Consider the following 19,633-nt stretch of genomic DNA (forward strand, 5'->3'; position numbering starts at 1 on the left):
GTTTTGCCAACAGTGCATGTAAGAAGGTTTAAACCTGATACACAACAGAGCTCAATTTTGAGAAATGTTGGCATATTTTTGTACAATTTTTAAAATTTAATTCCCCCCCCCCCCCCCCCACCAAACGGTGTGTCAGACACGGAGAAATGTTTGTAGCATAGTGTCCGTCTGTAGATGAAAGTTGATTCTTTTTCTGATAACCCGTCCCCTTAGTATATATGAATTCTACATTTTACACGTTTATTTTTATTTTATAACAATACGAAAAACACTGCACCGAAAAATTAAGGTGTAAACTCCACGGCAGAAATATAATAAAAACGACAACCAAATGACCAAAAACATCACTGCTCAGGGGTGACAACTTCACAGCACAAAAATCACAGGGGCGATAACTAAAAAACAAAAACGTCACCTTCTAGGGGCGACAACTTCATGGCACAAAAATCACCACACAGGGGCGACAACTTCATGGCACAAAAATCACAGGGGCGATAACTAAAAACCAAAAACGTCACCACACAGGGGCGATAACTAAAAACCAAAAACGTCACCAGACAGGGGCGACAACTTCAAGACAAGAAAACTGATTAGTTCTAACTTCAGCCTAATTACGACCACTCCGAGAACTGACACTCAATGCAAACAGGCGTCTATTAAAAATAAAACAAAAATCAATAAACCCCACATTTAAAAAATCTCAACTCGTGTCATCTTAATCGATACCTAGCAGACCACACCTCACACAATCAACACCTGGATACCATCAATATTTCCACCTGTTGCTAATGTCAATACACGTCTCCCTCCCCCCACACCCTACCCACACACAGCCCCAGACGTCTGCAAGTTCTGCTTTAAGACATGCGTGGGTCGTGTTGCAAAACCGCTTGTCAAATTTCAACGTCAACTATCAGGGGCGTCTTCTTCAGACTAACTAGACAGGGGCGTCTCCATCAGACTAACAAGACAGGGGCGTCTTCTTCAGACTAACTAGACAGGGGCGTCTTCATCAGACTAACAAGATGGGCGTCTTCATCAGACTAGCAAGACAGGGGCGTCTTCATCAGACTAACAAGATGGGCGTCTTCATCAGACTAACTTGACAGGGGCGTCTTCATCAGACTAACAAGATGGGCGTCTTCATCAGACTAACGAGACATGGGCGTCTTCATTAGACTAACAAGACAGGGGCGTCTTCATTAGACTAACTAGACAGGGGCGTCTTCATTAGACTAACAAGACAGGGGCGTCTTCATCAGACTAACAAGATGGGCGTCTTCATCAGACTAACGAGACATGGGCGTCTTCATTAGACTAACAAGACAGGGGCGTCTTCATTAGACTAACAAGATGGGCGTCTTCATCAGACTAACGAGACATGGGCGTCTTCATTAGACTAACAAGACAGGGGCGTCTTCATTAGACTAAATAGACAGGGGCGTCTTCATTAGACTAACAAGACAGGGGCGTCTTCATCAGACTAACAAGACAGGGGCGTCTTCTTCAGACAGGGGCGTCTTCATCAGACAGGGGCGTCTTCATTAGACTAACAAGACAGGGGCGTCTTCAGACTAACAAGACAGGGGCGTCTTCTTCAGACAAGGACGTTTTCATCAGACTCACAAGACAGGGGCGTCTTCAGACTAACAAGACAGGAGCGTCTTCAGACTAACAAGTCAGGGGCGTCTTCTTCAGACAGGGGCGTTTTCATCAGACTCACAAGACAGGGGCGTCTTCAGACTAACAAGACAGGAGCATCTTCAGACTAACAAGACAGGAGCGTCTTCAGACTAACAAGACAGGAGCGTCTTCTTCAGACAGGGGCGTTTTCATCAGACTAACAAGACAGGGACATCTTCATCAGACTAGCATGACATGGTCCTTTCTTCCTGAATGTAAAAACAGGACCGTTACTCTCCTTCTGATTGACAACACGCGGCCACTTATATCCTGTTTTTTCCCCAACTTTGATTGGCAGCTATCAGGTTTCTTTAGAGGCCATACATGTAGCATTAATGTCACGGAATGGCTTAACATCCATCAAAGATTGAACCCGTCTTGTTAAAAAAAGATAAATAAAACATTATATTTATGTATTGTGTTTTAACATATTTTGATAAGGGGAAGTGGTGGAAGTGGTATCTATATAGATAACAATACGACATATATACACATTAATATGTAGGTATATATATATACATACACATACACACACATATATATATATATATATATATATATATATATATATATATATATATATATATATATATATATATATATATATATATATATATATATATATATATATATATAATTTACGCAAAGCAATGAAATGTTATTTGCTGTAACACTTTCAAGCTGCATTGGTTTATTACAAGCTTTTATTTAACTCACTTCCTCGTCAGTCGTCAGTCTGTCTAGACCGAAACGCAGGAGTGGAAATTCGGACAGTTCTACTTGACCGATGCGATTCACATTTGGCACGTGTGTCAAGACATGAAGACAATGCAATCTGAAACTAAATTTGACTTAATTGGATGCCTAATTAATTTTTTATGAATTAATAAAAATTTGGACCGAATTAGTAGGCATGTCTAGCCAACCACACCACACGCGTCATCACCTTCAATAGCTGCGCCATCACGTAATGGCTGCGTTCAAAAACCATTGCGCGCCTACTGAACGTGATGTTCAGTAGGCGCGCAATGGTTTTTAGTCATGTAACTCTATTGTAAATAAAACATGTAAAGTACTGAAAAAAAAATTCATAAAAAACGTTTTAATAACAAGCTTTTATGTAATGATGCACTAAAAAGTAGAAAATAAATTATAGACTACTATTTAAATAACTATAAAGAAAAGCGTGGGTGTCTTCCTTAACATTAGTAAAGGTATCCAATAGATACTAAAGTGACCCACGCTTTTCTTTATAGTTATTTAAATAGTAGTCTATAATTTATTTTCTACTTTTTAGTGCATCATTACATAAAAGCTTGTTATTAAAACGTTTTTTATGAATTTTTTGAATGGTGACACACAAAATGCACATACAGGTAAAACTCTTCCAGCTGAGAAAGACAGAACAGACCGAAGCTGTTGTCAAAATGTATAAAAAGGTGCCAGTAAAACGGGTCATTTGACCTGTCAGGAATGCTATTTTACCTGTTGACGACACGGTTACGGTACTTAAGGCGAGGAATTTACTGTTCATTGAGAGCCAGCTATATTCATTTTTTTGGTGGTGTTTTGACCTTTGACCGAATTGTGTTGTCTTTTTTACTTTGTTTAAACCGACTTATCGAAATCCCCTATATATATATATATATATATATATATATATATATATATATATATATATATATATATATATATATATATATATATATATATATATATATATATATATATATATATATATATATATATATATATATATATATATATATATATATATATATATATATATATATATATATATATATATATATATATATATATATAATAGAATGATGAACGTGTTAACACTAGACAAGAACGAACGATGTCTTGGGTATATATTGAGCTAGGCTAAAGAAAGCAGCCGTCTTTCTAAAGGGGTTTTAGTGGAGTGTGTAGTACATAGACCGTTCACCGTGAACAATCTGCCCCAGTAGACTGGATTTAACGGCACGGTTATTTCATACGTGACACATCAAAGGCCTACCAGAAGAAAAAAATGTAGTCTTACATTAGGAAAATATGTTTTTGTCCCGATGAATAGATGTAGAGTTAACAAGCACGCCAGAGGTCACGAGGGTATATAATGTTATCAAACATATACTTACATTTTAAACTAATGACCGCGGTTTTATTGAAAAGGGACGCGACGTGGTATGCTCTCCCTTTATATTCTCTCCCCTTGTTAATTATATTTTCCTTGTATCGCTATTTTATGAGTCTTGTGCTCAAAACATTAAATTTACGTGATTTCAAAAGAAAACTTTCAGACTTTTCAGATCAGTTTTTTAAAGATTTATAATGAAATCACGAGCGTAAACCTTGTCTATATTCAATAATTGGCGCGAGTGTTCACTCATCAAAGCCTACAACATGTTGTGACTTGTGATCTACTTCAGGTGTTTTAGACAAGTCTGGCACTGACAAATAGCACAACACCTGACATCACGTGGTGACCTGTGCTCTACTTCAGGTGTTTTAGACAAGTCTGGCACTGACAAATAGCACAACACCTGACATCACGTGGTGACCTGTGCTCTACTTCAGGTGTTTTAGACAAGTCTGGCTCAGACACATGGCACAACACCTGACATCACGTGGTGACCTGTGCTCTACTTCAGGTGTTTTAGACAAGTCTGCCACAGACAAATGGCACAATATCTGACATTCAAACAAAACGACAACGAAGATTATGTTGCCCAGTTCATTTTTTTTTAAATTTCTTTATAACAAAAATATTTTTTCACTTTTAATATTTTCAGAGGTGAAGGGGTATCATGTGGTACGTAAAAAGATGAATAATTTTCTAAAAGGTATTAGGCTAATCAATTAATCAATAAAATGTTTTGATGCTGTAACGCCATAAGAATGTTGGCAATGAACAAACATACAGTGGATACAAATATCGTATAAAAAGAAAATTTCCTGCAATGTATTGTGCTAATTTTGCTAATCCTATTAATACCTAATAAGGGCCTAAAGCAGTAACAGCATAAGAACCGTTGCCTAACACCAACAAAAATACCAGTGGATACACATATCAGCCCGCAGAGCCGTTAACTATAAACAACCGATCATCGATCGTCAATACGACAGAAATACCTCCACCAATCAGCTCAAACATGCCCAACACCGTACCCCATGACAAAAGATCCCTTACCCACGCCAAGAATTCTGGGAATGCGCAATCAATAACTGATACATTTATCACCGCCACGATAAAACCAGTCAGTCCTCGGCACTAGTCAGTCAATTTTGGGACGGGGAGGGTGGGGAGGTGATAATGAATCGCGGGCGGTGGAAGAAAGTTAACTATCCAAACATTTATAAGGCTGCCAGTCACATTCTTCAATATACAATATCGGAGGTTCTCAAATGAAACTTCACAGCTGATGCTGTCGAAATTTGTTTTAACAAAACGCTGGCATCATTTTCTAGATTCACTTTGATTGCATTGGTAAATGGCTGGCTAGTTTTTTTTTAAATTAGTGTGATAAAAACATTCTTAAAGACGTAATCATTACACAGACCTCATTTAAATATCAGTTAATTGTACAGGAGTTGAGTTGTTCGGCAGTTCTAACGTTTTTGTTAATAAAGGGATATATATATATATATATATATATATATATATATATATTATGTGCGTGGGTGTGTTTGGAACTAAATAAATGCTTCAACAGAGGTACTAGTATATACAAGTTTGTCAACAGAACGATGTGACTGCCGAACAACTTAACGGCTGTACAACTGACTGACATTTCTCCCAGAAAGATGAAGTGGATACTGTAGAGTTTGACTACGTATCACAGACAAACGGTGTCACATCATATGACATGACTTTATATATCGAAATATGTTGTTCTCATCATTACGCGGACTGCGTGAGTTCAAAGACTTAGCGGTTTAGAATCTTAACCCCATCCGTCAATGCCTTGACGACACAAGAAATGTAATCAATCAGTCCAGTCCCATTAGTCGCTATCGACCACCGCACGTTATATAATTAGTAAAGTAATTGAACTGTATATGGTTTCACCAGGACTGACTGTGGTTATCGATTGGAACACGCACACGTACGTTCAGATTACAAAAACACCATGGCATGCAGTTTTTTTTTTAAAGTGTAAATGAGGTCAAACGCTAAGTATGGTGGGAGGGGGGGGGAGGGGGAAACTTTTGCGACTTTATCCTGCGAAAAGTTGGAGAAATAACATTTATTTATTTTTTTTATTTTTTTTATTTCCGCTAGAACCACGAAAATTGATGTGGAGGAAGGGTAGTGTGTCATGGTATAAGGAGTTAGGCCGTCGGGTCATTTGTAGTAAAATATTCGCTGATCAAATCGTAGGATGGCCGAGTCGGTCTTGTTTCAATGACGCTGCACATTCTAAAAGTTTGTCATCAACATGTATGAGATCCACACATACAGGGATCATGGGACTATACAGTAGACTGGAACTAACTACCGCCATGCAGTGTTGGATAAACTGAGAATATGGGATCTTCTACATAGAGGAAAACGTGATATATAGGGGCAATAGCTCTACTCGGGAGCAACTAAAAAAACATGAGTTCCTTACATGTGTATGCTATCTTTTCTATACAAAACATGTGCATTATCATCTTTTTTTTAAATGAGCTAAGACATTGAATGTTAAAAAACACAGAAATATTTCAGCCACCAAGCAAATTTATTTGTATCTTCAACCAAGCAACCACAAAGGGAGATAAAGTAAAAGGTATCAGTTACGTCCCTGACATATAGCCTCCCCTGATTGTGTGTGTGGTGTGTTTGAACGCTTTATATATATAAAATTATATGATTAAACATTTTAAAGGTTAAAACCCATAGCAATGAGAAATGACTGGCATATTTTGTCTGGTCTAGCACTTGACGTTCTTCAGCCAAATCAATGACACAAATGGCAATGTGATAAATATAGAATAGGCTCAGTGCAGTCCCCTTAAATCATGTATTAACTGCTCAGTACTCACCCACCCCATGAATCATCACATGAACACACACACATACACACATGAACAAAATGTATACTGACACAGAGACATCAAGTGCATAGACTAGAGCACAATATGTATACACATAAATCATACACAACTTACAAACAGAACCACACTCAAAACAACATGGTCTAATACCCACACCATACACTGATCCAGTACAATCATACAAACATTCCATATACACAGTACACACAAATCAAACCCAGTACATACACATTCACACTATATACATCCCGCAGCAACACACACACCCAGCAGTAACATGCACACACCCAACAGTAACACACACACACATCACATGCATTCCAGAACACATGCATACTCATAACTAAGTTGCATAAACATGTGTGTTAGAGAGATGTCTAACATCTGTTGACTAATTCCATCATCTATTGATTCACACCAGTCACACAACCCTGCCTTGTTGATCTTATTACAGTATTAGTTTCTCTTTCCTCACAATGGCCTTGCTGGGGTTGGGTTAGGTGTGGTTGTCTCTGTATCATTGTTAGGGTTAAGTATCTTTGTTAATGTTACGTGTGATTGTATTGTTAGCATTAGGATAGGCATCAATGTTAGTATTTTGAAATGTTTATTGTTAACTTAAATATCATTATTAAGGTTAAGGAAGGCACTATTGTTTTGTTAGGCTTAGGGTAGGTATTACTGTTTGGTTTAGGAAAAGTTTAATATTAGGGTTAAGATAGACATAATTGTCAGAGTTCAGGTAAAGTATTGATATCAGCTAAATTGATTTTGTAATGCCCAATCAACCATCAAAGGAGTACATATTCCTGTATGTTGTATATCATCAAGAGGATCACACTTCAACTGTGCATGTTCAGTGAGCAAAGTAACTTAACATTGCCATCTACAAACATACACACAGTAGATTTGCAGGTGGGGGTTTTCAACATGTAATTTTAGCATGGAAATAAGTGCAAATGTGTTCATAAATATAATTTCAAGAAAAATAAAGGGAAACAATTCTTAATAAAGACATAGACAATAATTATTTCTGAAATAATTTAGCAATTTATAATTGAGTAAAGGGAATCATAGCAATTTTTTTTACACATATTGAGCAGAAAAAGACAGCATTTGACAATTCAAAATAAATGGAAGTGCTGAATGGAAAATGTGAGATGTGTGTGTTAATTATGATGTATCTGATTAGCTTTTTCCTTCTGGTTAGCTATTTCTTAGTTTATTTTCTACAATGAAAAATTAAAATTTGTTTCATGAAAAAATTTAATTACATGAAATAATATGTTTATAATTACTTAAAGAATTGGTTTTTTAAAATAAAAAAATAACTGTTGTAAGGATGTTGCGTTGGCTTAAATTGTACACAATAAATGCAATAATGCTTTCATATTGTATTGATGAGATTACTTCATGATGAATTACAAGGAGCAAAGAAGGATTTAAAAAAAAGATTAAAAAATCCTACCTTCGTTGACTAAAGAAGGCATGGACTGTGACAGCTTGGACATGGCCCTGAAGTTGCTCTCGGTGTTGTCGTAGTCGTCTCTCCTCCTGGCCTCAATCTGGCGCAGGAGGAGTTCCTTACTGAACACCTGCGGGCTCTCCTGGAGCTCTTCCTTGGACTTGCTCCTCCGCATGTTGAACGTTGCCGTGGAGACGACTCTGGCACTGGTGCCAGGTGTCTTGGAGGGGAGAGAATTGTTTGTGGCATTGCCGACCCCGACAGCTGTATTCGGCGTGAGATTGTGTCCCTTGGTTAACTGGTGAGGTAGATCTGAAGTGGGTTTGTTCTGAGAGTTGCTGGACTTTAGGTAAGAGGGTTTTGTACTGCTGGTGCTGTTTTGTGTGGGAGGGGTGGATGTAGGCCTCAGATTAGCCTTGGAGTCAATTTGTGGATTTGATCCGCCGCCTACTCTAGAGACGGAGGTGGAGTTTAAATAGGCAGTGGACGCAACTGTGGTCACAGCACTAGCAGGCCTGACGGCGGAGCTGTCTTTTTTTTTCATATAAGTCCCAACATTCAACTGCTTCCCGTTTGTGTCGCCCTGACCTGCTGAGCCAGGGACCATAACTTGGGAATTATCCTGGCTGCTTGAAATCTCAGCGTTTGTAGTTACCTCCCTTGCTGGCCTGTTTGTTTTCAGTCTAAGCCTGGCCAGTTCGAGCTCGCTAGGCCCACTGTTTTGGGGAGTGCTTTGCACCTTTCTGATAACCGGCTGCTGCTGAGCCATCCCGTTCACGACCGGAGTTTCTGTTTTCTCAGCGCTGGTCGTCACAGGTTGTCCCTTAGAGAGGAGTATAAGGCCAGATGAGTGTGGTTTACTGGGGCTGGTAATGGACACACTGCTGTAGGACCTTACTACACCTTTACCATCATACAGGTTGGACTGGCTGCCACCAAAGCGTGAACCAGAAGCTAAGGATGAGCTCACATTCAAGGCGTTGGTGCTGCCGAACGACTTGGCCAACAGCTTGACGCTCGGCAGACCACGGTACTGGCGGGGTTGTGGTTCCGGGTCAGCGGTTACCTGAGGTTTACTTACCCCCTGGTTGGCGCTGGTGGTTTGCAAGGGGTTGTTGGCATGCGTGGGGGGCTTTGTTTTTAAAAGGTGAGTGTCGTTGGTGTTAGCGTGCTGGGGGGTTAGTGCAGGGGAGGGGGTAACTACAGGAGTGCTTGCAGGGGTGGGGTTGGAGAGTTCATGCACGGGAGAGAAGCTGCTAGAGCTAAGTGTGACAGTAGTCGTTACTCTTTGCACCTGCGCAGGTTTGCGTTTGACGTAAAGCCCAGTGTGGGACGAGGAAATACCTGTTTGTCCATCACTCCTGGCTGGGTTGTCATTGGCAACAGAAGCTTCAGCATCTATCAAGTTGTTGGTCTCGTCTGCTCCTGATAGTCTTAAATTAACATTACTTTCTGGTTCCGGTCGGATGATTTCCTTCTTCTCACTCAAAGCCAGCGCCTTGATATTTGCAGTGTTTTGATTAGTCCATTTCTTATAATCGCCGGAAGGTTTCATGATAACCGGGGCTGGTAACTGATGAATGTCCTGCAACAACTGACCAGAGGCTTGAGCCTGGGATGTTTTCTTTGGGGATGGACTAGAATTCTCATCCGGCTGGTTAACACAGTGGAGAGAGTGGCTGCGCTGGATGTTGGTCTTTGAGGTGGTGATGTTAGGGTGGGGGCCTTTAGCTGAGTTTCTACGTTTAAGAGGTGAGGCTTCACCATTGTGGTTGGCGGTTTGCTGAAGCACACAATGATGAGGGAGAAAGGGGAAGGAATTGGGGGTGAAAGGGAGAAAATTAGTACAAAAATGTGACTTTTTTTTTACGACTAACAAAACAAGCAAACAATTCTATCTTATTTACTCAAATTTAACATATAGTTTTTAAGAAAAATATTTCTTTTATGATTGATTACAATTTAAAAGTTGTGTAACTCTTTTTATTTCAATTTATCTCAACAATTTATGCTTATTATTGATCACTTACTTATGATAAAAATAGTGATAAGTTAAGAGATCAAATTGCTTGCAATAGGTTAAGAAGGCCAACTATAAAATCATGCCACATAGAACAAAAAGCAGGAAGGAAAGCAAAACAATAACATAACAAGGGGAGAAAATCATGCATGGTTAAGGGATTCAAAGAAAAGACAACTTACTGAATCTAAACTTAAGATTCAATCAACTTTATTAAAATGGCCTTACAAAAAAAAAGCTTAATAAACTCTAATTTTTTTTAATGTGAATGTATAAAGTACATTATTTTTATAAATTTAACAAAACACACACTATTTTTTTAAAGAATCTTCTTAGTATTAGTAAAATAATGCAAAGTTTGTTGTAAAATAGAAAATTCATTATTGTTATTAAAAAAACATTTGATTAATTACTAAATTAGCAAACACACCTTTAAAAAATTCTGAAATGCTAAAACTTAAATAACTAAAATTTAAAACAAAAGAAACAAAAAAAATGCTGCCATAAAGTAAAGATTGTTATATCAAGAACTATCTTCATCAAAGTTTCAATTTTAAATCGCCAATTAATGAAACAAGATGACACAATTCATAACACTAACACCACACTAACTTGGCCACAGAAAGTTACAACTGGCAACATCAACCAAAACAATCTGGCACACCACACAACAGTATCAGATAACAAGAGACAAGACAAAACATCAAGGATCAGGTTACTGGCTTTATATAGGGAAAAATTGTACTAAGGTCTTACTCAGTGGTAGAAGAATTAACCCTATATAAACCTCAATCATGATGCAGTAAAGGACAGACTTAAAATCAAGAACAGGGTGATTTAGGTCTTACCTATGTAGTAGAAACTCAACAAAATTTACCTAGATTATACTGTAGTAAAGAACAGACTAGTGTTATTTGGAGACCAATAGGGCTTAATGACTATTAATTGATAGAAGTCAATTCAAATTAGCTTAAATAAAGCTACATTAATGGGCTGACTTAACGGTAGTGGTGACAATATATAAATAAAACTTCATGGGCTGATGTAAGTGTACTCTATGTGGGCTTAAGTCTTACCCTATGTGGGCTTAAGTCTTACCCAAGTGGCAGAAGAACGAGACAAAACTTACTTAACACTGAGATCTAATTATCTCCTACATACAGCTATCTATTATCTTACAGTGTATGATAGCATCAGTATTATCTTTAACATTTTTTATTATTGATAGAAAGTGGAGAAAGTTTTAACAAAGGAGTATTTATTTGCTACAGTTAATTAGTGTGATTAGTATTTGAAATGTTTCCAAATAACACTACAGTGGTTGTGTTAACTTCTTTTAAAAAGTTTCAATCATACAAAAATCAAAATGTAAAAGGCATATTTGATTAATAAAAGTCAAATATGTATTTTACATCTTGATTAAAGAAACAAAACTATTAATAGTTATTTAATTAGAATTTAGAATTCCTTGAAGTATATTTTGAAATACTATGTGTTTTATTACTGTAATGAAAATCATTTTTGAAAATTAAAATTAAAAACGCCGACATATGCGGAAAAAATAAAAAAAATAAAACTTTTTTATTTGTATTCTGTTGATCTCATTCATTCTAATCTAATAGTTTGTATATTTCATGCAAAATATTGTCTAACGCAATGCCAACATTGCACGCAATCACCAAAATATCTAGAATCAACAGAAAAATACTTAGGTTCTTCTTTACCAGGGTACTACTAAACGCAAATCATCCAGAGACTTTGATACTGTGGCTCTGTTAAATGAACCAAACATTCTTATCTTAAGATTACTTTTTAAAAGTAGGGCAGCTTAAATAAAATTTCTTAATCAGTGATTTATAGAAACTGTAAAAATCAATAGTTAATGTGCTGCAGTCGAAAAAAAATTACCTGTTTTTATTTCTCAATTAAACATACCAACAGTAATTTATAAATGATCAAACACAAAATAGTGAAACCTATCTCTTGGAAATCTAACATTCAGATGCATTTAATATAAAACTAACCTTTTTCTTCAGCACTATTTACATAATACAGAGGCAATTTTACATCGTCCGCTTTAAAAAGTAACAATACAACAAAACACAAATTTTAATTTAATTCTTTCCATTTCACTCACTCTGAAATGCTAAAAGTGAATTCACTTAATAATGTCCCCAGCACTGTATCCAGTTTATGAGCACACACCCCATGTCCAAGTACGGAATCACAAAAAAATTAAACACACTAGACTAAGACCGCTGGACACATGTGTAATGAAAATATCTGATAGCAAAAAGATATCAGGAGTTTCAATTTGATATAAAAAAAAATTAACTTTGAGATGGTGTGATAAAGAATGGAAGATATGAACCAACAAATCGACAGATTATAGTAGATTACAGTTGTTGAAACTGATAGTAAAATGTGTATTGATTTCTCATTGATCACTTTCATTGTGATAGAAATGTAGATCTATGACAAAATGGTGTGTGATCATTTCTGTTTCTAACAAATCAATTTAGTCAAAAGATGCAGTCAAAAAAGTATTTAATTATTAGGAAATTCAATTTTTTTGTAAAAACAAATATTTGGAATTAAGTTTGAAGAAGTGTGACATTAGAAATTTATTTTATCTAATAAATAATTAGCATTTTCTGGTTTAGAAGTTGACAATACTCAAGAGCATAATTATCAGTGTTTGATTACAAATTTTCAAACAAATCAGGAATGGTTTAGCCCAGAAGTCATGCAGAGTGAAAACAGTAAGTACCATATCAATAGGTCACAAGTTCTACAATGTTTACATGCATTGCTGTTTAATAGTCAAAGTTTAGCTAACAGTGTTACATAACATTTATTTTTTTACAATGACATTAAGTCTGAAGTGGTTAAAATGTTAAATGTAGAAGATGGAGAGAATTAATAATATGACAATTACCTTTAATACAGGTATTTATTAATTTATTTTTGTAAGGTTTTTCTAAATTTAGCTTTAAGAACATTAGTTTACCTGGAAGAAAATTTGGCACCACAATGGTTTTAAAAAGCTTTCTTACAAAAGTAAGCGCAAAAAACATATGCATTACTTTTGATAACAGTTTGATAAATTCTCCCACATGCGCAACACCATACGAGATCTCATATTATTTGTCGTCTAGTTAATTAAAGCTAAAGCTTGTACCTTATTTTTTAAGTATATAAACATTTGCTCCTCTAAGTATAGTGGCATGACCCCCAAACTAAGCAGCAACCCATACTATGAGAAGCATTGCTGTATTTAGTACCAGACGCAGTTCCTAATTGTGTCTTATATAAAACATTTCGCTGCATGATGAGTAGTTTATTATTCGACTATAGTATTCATGCAAACAATACTGACTGCATGCTATACAACAAAAAGTATAGTTAAGAATATGTATGCAAAGCTATTTTTACTGTGGTTTACTAAGAAGCACATGCTTACATCATTTTATAAATAGTTTTGTAAGTGACAAATTATTGACTAATCAACTTTAAAATTATCCAAATATTATAATAAAAAAATTTTTGTGACATCCATTTTTTTTAGTTCATTTAAAAGCTGTCATGCGAAATTATTAGAATTTTACTACTGTAAATAAAAATTTGCATAATAAAAAAAAAGGTGTACCCTCATTTTTAGAAATAATTATCAAGCAGCTGAGTTGACAGAGATACAAAATTAAACAGTTACTATTAAATTTCTCAAGACAAAACAAGTAATTTTAAACAGACAATAGCAACCTCATAAGACAATGTGAATTACCGTTTCTTTGATGTCCCCTATCTATGTGAACAAAAGACAATATGAAGGGATTATGTGTGAATGTGAGTGGTGATAATGTGAAGGGGAGAGTATTCTTAAACAAAACACACACAGAATACACAAATTGTAATTTATCAGTAAATTTATGAGTAAAGTGAGATTTAAAGAAAAATGATAATGGTGACAAATTGAAAAGAAATGAGTGCTTCAAAGAACATGGCCCATTGAAATAATATTTTTTTGTACTTAATACACTATTATTTTTGCAAGTATTGCTACTTTAATCCTAACCAACCATAGCCCTGACCATAACAGCAATACCAGCAGAACATCTCTGGCAATATCTTAAAGCTCTAGGGAAAAAAAATTCTAATGTGTCGCATAAGAACAACAGTATCATAAAAATGTATAAAATATATGTTCTACAGATTTGAAAAAAAATGCAAAGAAAATATGCTGATGCACTCTAAAAATGTGTGGGAAAAAATATAAGAAAAAAATACCAGCAAATGACTAGCAAAATTATTAATGTGAGCTTTCTCAAAAATAAATTGCCTACATATTCAAGAACATACCTTATTAACTACGTTTTTCTGTTCATGAAGAATAACAGAAAAAAAACAGCAATCAAAGGCTAGTTAATACAATATTACTACAATTTGGAGATGTATAAAAACTACTAATAAATTAAGTACGTCACATTCACTAGCAGTGTAAAAATTAGGTGTGCATGAGTAATGACAGATATGCCAGAAAAAAAAAAATAGATTTATAGTAAATAAAACATGGCTGGTCAAAAATATATAAACTGCTCTTACATGTATTGTATGATTAAAGCACTAGCAGTGTTAAGAATTTAGGGTACTCAAATCTGGACCTTTGAGGATGGTGAATAATTTAATAGCACACTGGTTTATATGAATGGGGGAATCCTATTAAAGAATTTTAGCTTTAAAAGATGACAGTAATAGGTGGTGGGATCTTGAGATGGCTCCAGTAACTTTTAATTTAAATTTACAGCCAATGCATAATTGCTACAATTTAGAAATTTGTAGCCATCACATAAATTTATAAATTTAGTTTTATGAAATGCAGGGGACTAGTAGGTGGGATGTTGTGTGACATCTTTAGTAAGATTTAATTCATCGTTTACAGAGAGGAAATTTGTGTAAATGTTTCCTAATTGTACAAATAATAAACATTACCAGCTGTGTGATAGAATTTGGATGTATAGGAATAATGCCAGCCAAATGCCAGCTTGTTTACTTACCTGTGAAAAACACTTCATGCTTCTATTCATGAGGAGTGTCAACCTCTGCTGGGATGTGGTTAAGTCCTTTGAGATTTGCTTGGACTGCCTAGAGTTTCGTTCTTTTCTATTCTGTAGTTCGGCACTTAATGAGTTAAATGTTTCTTGTTCTTTGGCCATTTCTTTTTGTAAACTGGATATAGTTTCCATCAGGTTCTTAGGGGGAAAAGTATAACAGAACAATTGCAAACGACATAAAATTATTGATTTTGAAGTCTAATTATGTTCACATTTTAAAATGTTACATATATTTGTCCATCTATAATTTTGAAAAATAAAATTTTCTAAGAACTCCATTAAAAAATGACTATAGATGTTGTGATTGTGTAAACTTGGATCAAATCATCTTTTAAGAAGAAAATTATTTATTCTTTTTCTACAAGGTTAGTTAATAGTTTTTGTAAGCAGCCCATGTTTTCTTTAAAGATTTCATTACATTTACCACTGAGAACCTGAACTACACTAAAACAACTTTAAATGGAACCCAGATCACCTTCATTGACATTTCTTTGATGGACTTGTCAAAATCTTCCTCATTGGCTTTTAAAAGCTCTGTTATTGTCTCTGAAGCCATCTAGGAATAAAAGAAAGAGGAGATAACCACACTGAAACAAAACTGATAGAAAGAACACATTTTAAATAAAATATATTATTTCTGACTAGCTTTTCTGTTTTTATTTCAGCTAATTTGTTTGTAAAGTACCTTACTTATATTAGTATAATAAAACCCAAACAAAATAATACACTTTTTATTGTTTTGAATTTTAAAAATTGCTAGTAGGATACAAAGGTTTATTATTCAAAACATTTTTTTTTTCACTTAGTTCAATTAAGCATCTATTAGTTACATTATCTACTGGTTTCACAGTGAAACAACTCCTTGATACACACACTTTCTTTTTTCTACTTCAAATATACTAAAACTTTAAAGCTTTGTAGAAAAAAAAATAGCAGACATCTTTTTAAAGATATAAAGATACATTTGAGTTCCACTATTTCTTCTGCTGAATTATATTCAGGTGTCAAGAATTTCATAGCCTTACCTTCAATTAATCTAATTCAAATTTTCAACAGCTTATATGTCCAGTAAATTATTGAAAAGGCTAACTACACACAACCATTTTCAGGCTGGATTAATCAACTGCATTAAGACTTAATTAGTTCAACTGTCTTTTTTAATCTAATTACAAAGTCACAACAAGCTTATTTATTCTGTAAGCTATTGAAAAGAATAGCTACACAAAATCACTGTCAGGTTGCATTGATCATCTGTATCAAGACTTTCATGGTCTCAATGTCTTTTTTAATCTAATGAAATGCTTTCAACAAATGTTCATTTATCCTGTAGTTCATTGAAAAGCCTAACTACACACACCCATCATTAAACACACCTGAGAAAGCAGGTGAGTTTGAGTGAAAACAATCACTTCAAAATGTCACCAGCACAGAATGTCAACCCTCCCTACTTTAAATGAAAAGTTACTAAAGACCCCACCTCTTACATTCCCTGCACCTTTTAAAGACTCAAATTCTTCAACAGAGGACCCCCCCCCCACACACACACACACAACACCACCATCTTCCCCATTCAAAGAAACCACTGTGTTAGTTAATTACTGCAGCATCTTCAGCTATGCCCAAGCCAACTGTGCTACACAAAAAAAAAGGGGGGGGGGGGAGAAAGGGGGGGGGGGTCCCCCCTGCCTGTTATGTCACAAACATGTTGCAGGTGATTCTCAAATGTTTGCTCAACAGGCAGCCCCAGTTACCTGGGCCCTTGTTACACATTTCCAGTTTTGGATTAGAAGGTTTTTACAATGTAACATTATCTTGTCTATTGGCTGGACCAAGTCACACTTTCAAGCCTTAGCAGTAAAAAAAAAAAAGGTTGGCTAACCAGCTAAATAATTATTTGACTAGTAACTTTAAAAAATTTGGACAGTTTTTTATAGACATTTTGCCCTATTCTAAAAATCAGGTTATCAGTCTACTGTAAATGGAATGCAGAAAATATTACAATGTATTACTAAGTATAATTCATTGAATTTGCAGCCCTTTACTCCTCAGGATTGAGTAAGTCATTTATTGAATTAAGACAAATAGATAATCTATATTAAATAATTGTGTAAAAAATTATAATCACAATATTTAATATAATTCTTCTAAAATTCACTTCACTGATACTCATTAGTTGAGTGCAAATTTTGAAATTGTCACAAAAAGGTACAGAAAATACTTAGTTCTATTCTCAAGAGCAGCTAAGAGTTAAAAACGGTTACACTCTGTTACAATTAAATGGGGTTAAAATTAAATATAAATGTGGACAGATGTGTAATCTTTATAATCTTTAAGATCTTATTAAGTAGAAAATTAAACATACAGCAATATAATAGGCCTACTAAGTCAATAATCAAATGATGATGTCAAGGTATACAAGCTAAAAATAGTCATTATCTACTGATAACAAGCTTGATTTTTTTTTTAAATTAGCTGAAAACAGAACAGAATTTTTGGTGTCATGCTTTTTAACATTATTTGTTTTGTTTAAAAATCCACAGCTAATGTAACCATAAAATAGTGCAAAAATTTTAATACAAATTTATATTTGTAAAAAATATTGTATTTAACTAGAGAATTGGTACACTATATAAACTCCTTGTTAGTAATTTAACAACTAAATACACAAATTTGAGCTAATAATTTTTTTTTTAAATTACTTTTGCCAAGAAACAAACAATTATGAGTTTATGGGGGAAAAAAACTTTAGATAAATTAATTGCTTAGTTTAGAGTAAAGGCCTTCTTTTTTAAAAGGCAATCTATGAATGATGATACATTCTTTCTTTTTCTTCTTTGTTCTTAAATCTAGTGTTGAAAGGAATTCCCTCCAACACAATAAAGTATTGAGTGTCAACTTGTTAATAGCGATTCAGACAGTTGACTATGATTTTAGCCTGCTTTTCTTTCTAGATTAGCTTCCATAGCCTTTGTCCAACCAAGAACAAACTACAAAGCAGCAGTTGTTTGATTTTGGAGTTGTCTCTTATAGAAGAGTTGCTGTCTTCAGCTATCAAGCCAGAGAGTTCGAACTCTGGACTTTTCGGTTCAGCAACCATAAGCTTAACCTATCCGACCTCATCAACCTAAATTCATTCAAAAAGGAGGTTATGCTGTAAGACAAATAGTCATAAACTAATCTTACTGCATGTTTCTTTAAAACACCAAGCTGGCTATTACATTACCTACCCTAGACTAAACCACCAAGTTAAGTTGTTGCATTTTAAATACAAATCTGACAAATAAAGTCAATCAATTACAAATGGACAAATGTAGTATTGGAATATTAGAGTTTATAAGGCTCTAGTCCATTTTATAAGCTTTTTACTTAGGTAACCACAAAAAAATAAACTTCGACTTACTTTTAATCCAGCCCTTTTGTTCAAACTTTTTAGATCAATTTGTATCCAATGACAACTGAAAATTGTCAGTGTTAGATGTTATTGTATTACATTTTTTAAAAGGGGAAGTAACAAGATAAATTATTTTTTTAAAATAACAATACTTGATAGGCAAAAAAAAAAAAGAAAACATTGCAAAACACGCTTTGGACTGGAATCCCCAGGGAAAAAGGAGGGTGGGCCGGCCAAGGAAGACATGGAGAAGAACGGTTGAAAAAGAGGCAAAAACAGCTGGGCTCACATGGGCACAGATAAAGGGAGCAGCCCAAAACCCGTCCGCTGAAGATGTGTGGTTGCAGCCCTTTGCTCCCCAGGGGCCACAAAGGAATGATGATGATGATAGGCAAGTGAGTTGTATTCACTGATTTCACATAACTGAGAACTGACCACGGACTCTGCTTGCGGGCAGATAAATTTCATTTGCTAACATTAAGAGCTTCTAATCATGTTTTAAAGAAATTTTTTTAATAATCCTTAACTTTCCAAAATTTAATGCACTAAAAATTAAAGAATAGACCCTAGACTAGTCTAGAGACTATCTAGACCTGCCTTAAGGCCATACATATTAATAATAAAATAGTAATAAATAATTAATAAGCCACTCTCTCTCACGCTAACTTTTTGTAACTAAGCCTCTGGCTCCACCCGCTACCCTAAGCGTTGTCAAGTGACACGTCTTTAGACAAGTCATACCTGGACCACTAATGAATGATGGTTGCTTATGTACTTAACTACTTATGTACTTAGATTTAAACTTTAAATATGTATTATTGTAGGCCCTAGCCTATAAGTAAATTTACTAAATTAGTAAAAGCCTTAAGAAGACTTAAGAATTAGAATCTACTTAAGATGAGATTAAGTTCAAC

General features: G+C 35.0%; 1 protein-coding gene across 1 annotated transcript in view; it reads right to left on the bottom strand.

Moving 5' to 3' along the window:
* The window catches only part of LOC131927074 (mucin-2), a 72,300-nt gene that overhangs the window by 51,968 nt on the left and 699 nt on the right, over positions 1-19,633 (bottom strand). Inside the window, exons 2-6 of the mRNA XM_059282731.1 lie at positions 18,729-18,783; positions 15,804-15,884; positions 15,272-15,466; positions 14,002-14,022; positions 8,201-9,980 (exon numbers count right to left, since the gene is read on the bottom strand). Coding sequence (XP_059138714.1) covers positions 8,201-9,980; positions 14,002-14,022; positions 15,272-15,466; positions 15,804-15,884 — 2,077 coding nt within the window. The 5' untranslated portion in view covers positions 18,729-18,783. The remainder of the gene's footprint in view (positions 1-8,200; positions 9,981-14,001; positions 14,023-15,271; positions 15,467-15,803; positions 15,885-18,728; positions 18,784-19,633) is intronic.

The sequence above is a fragment of the Physella acuta genome, unplaced genomic scaffold (assembly GCF_028476545.2).
Source record: "Physella acuta isolate Inbredline_101_S28 unplaced genomic scaffold, ASM2847654v3 ptg001370l, whole genome shotgun sequence".
NCBI classification, from domain to species: domain Eukaryota; kingdom Metazoa; phylum Mollusca; class Gastropoda; family Physidae; genus Physella; species Physella acuta.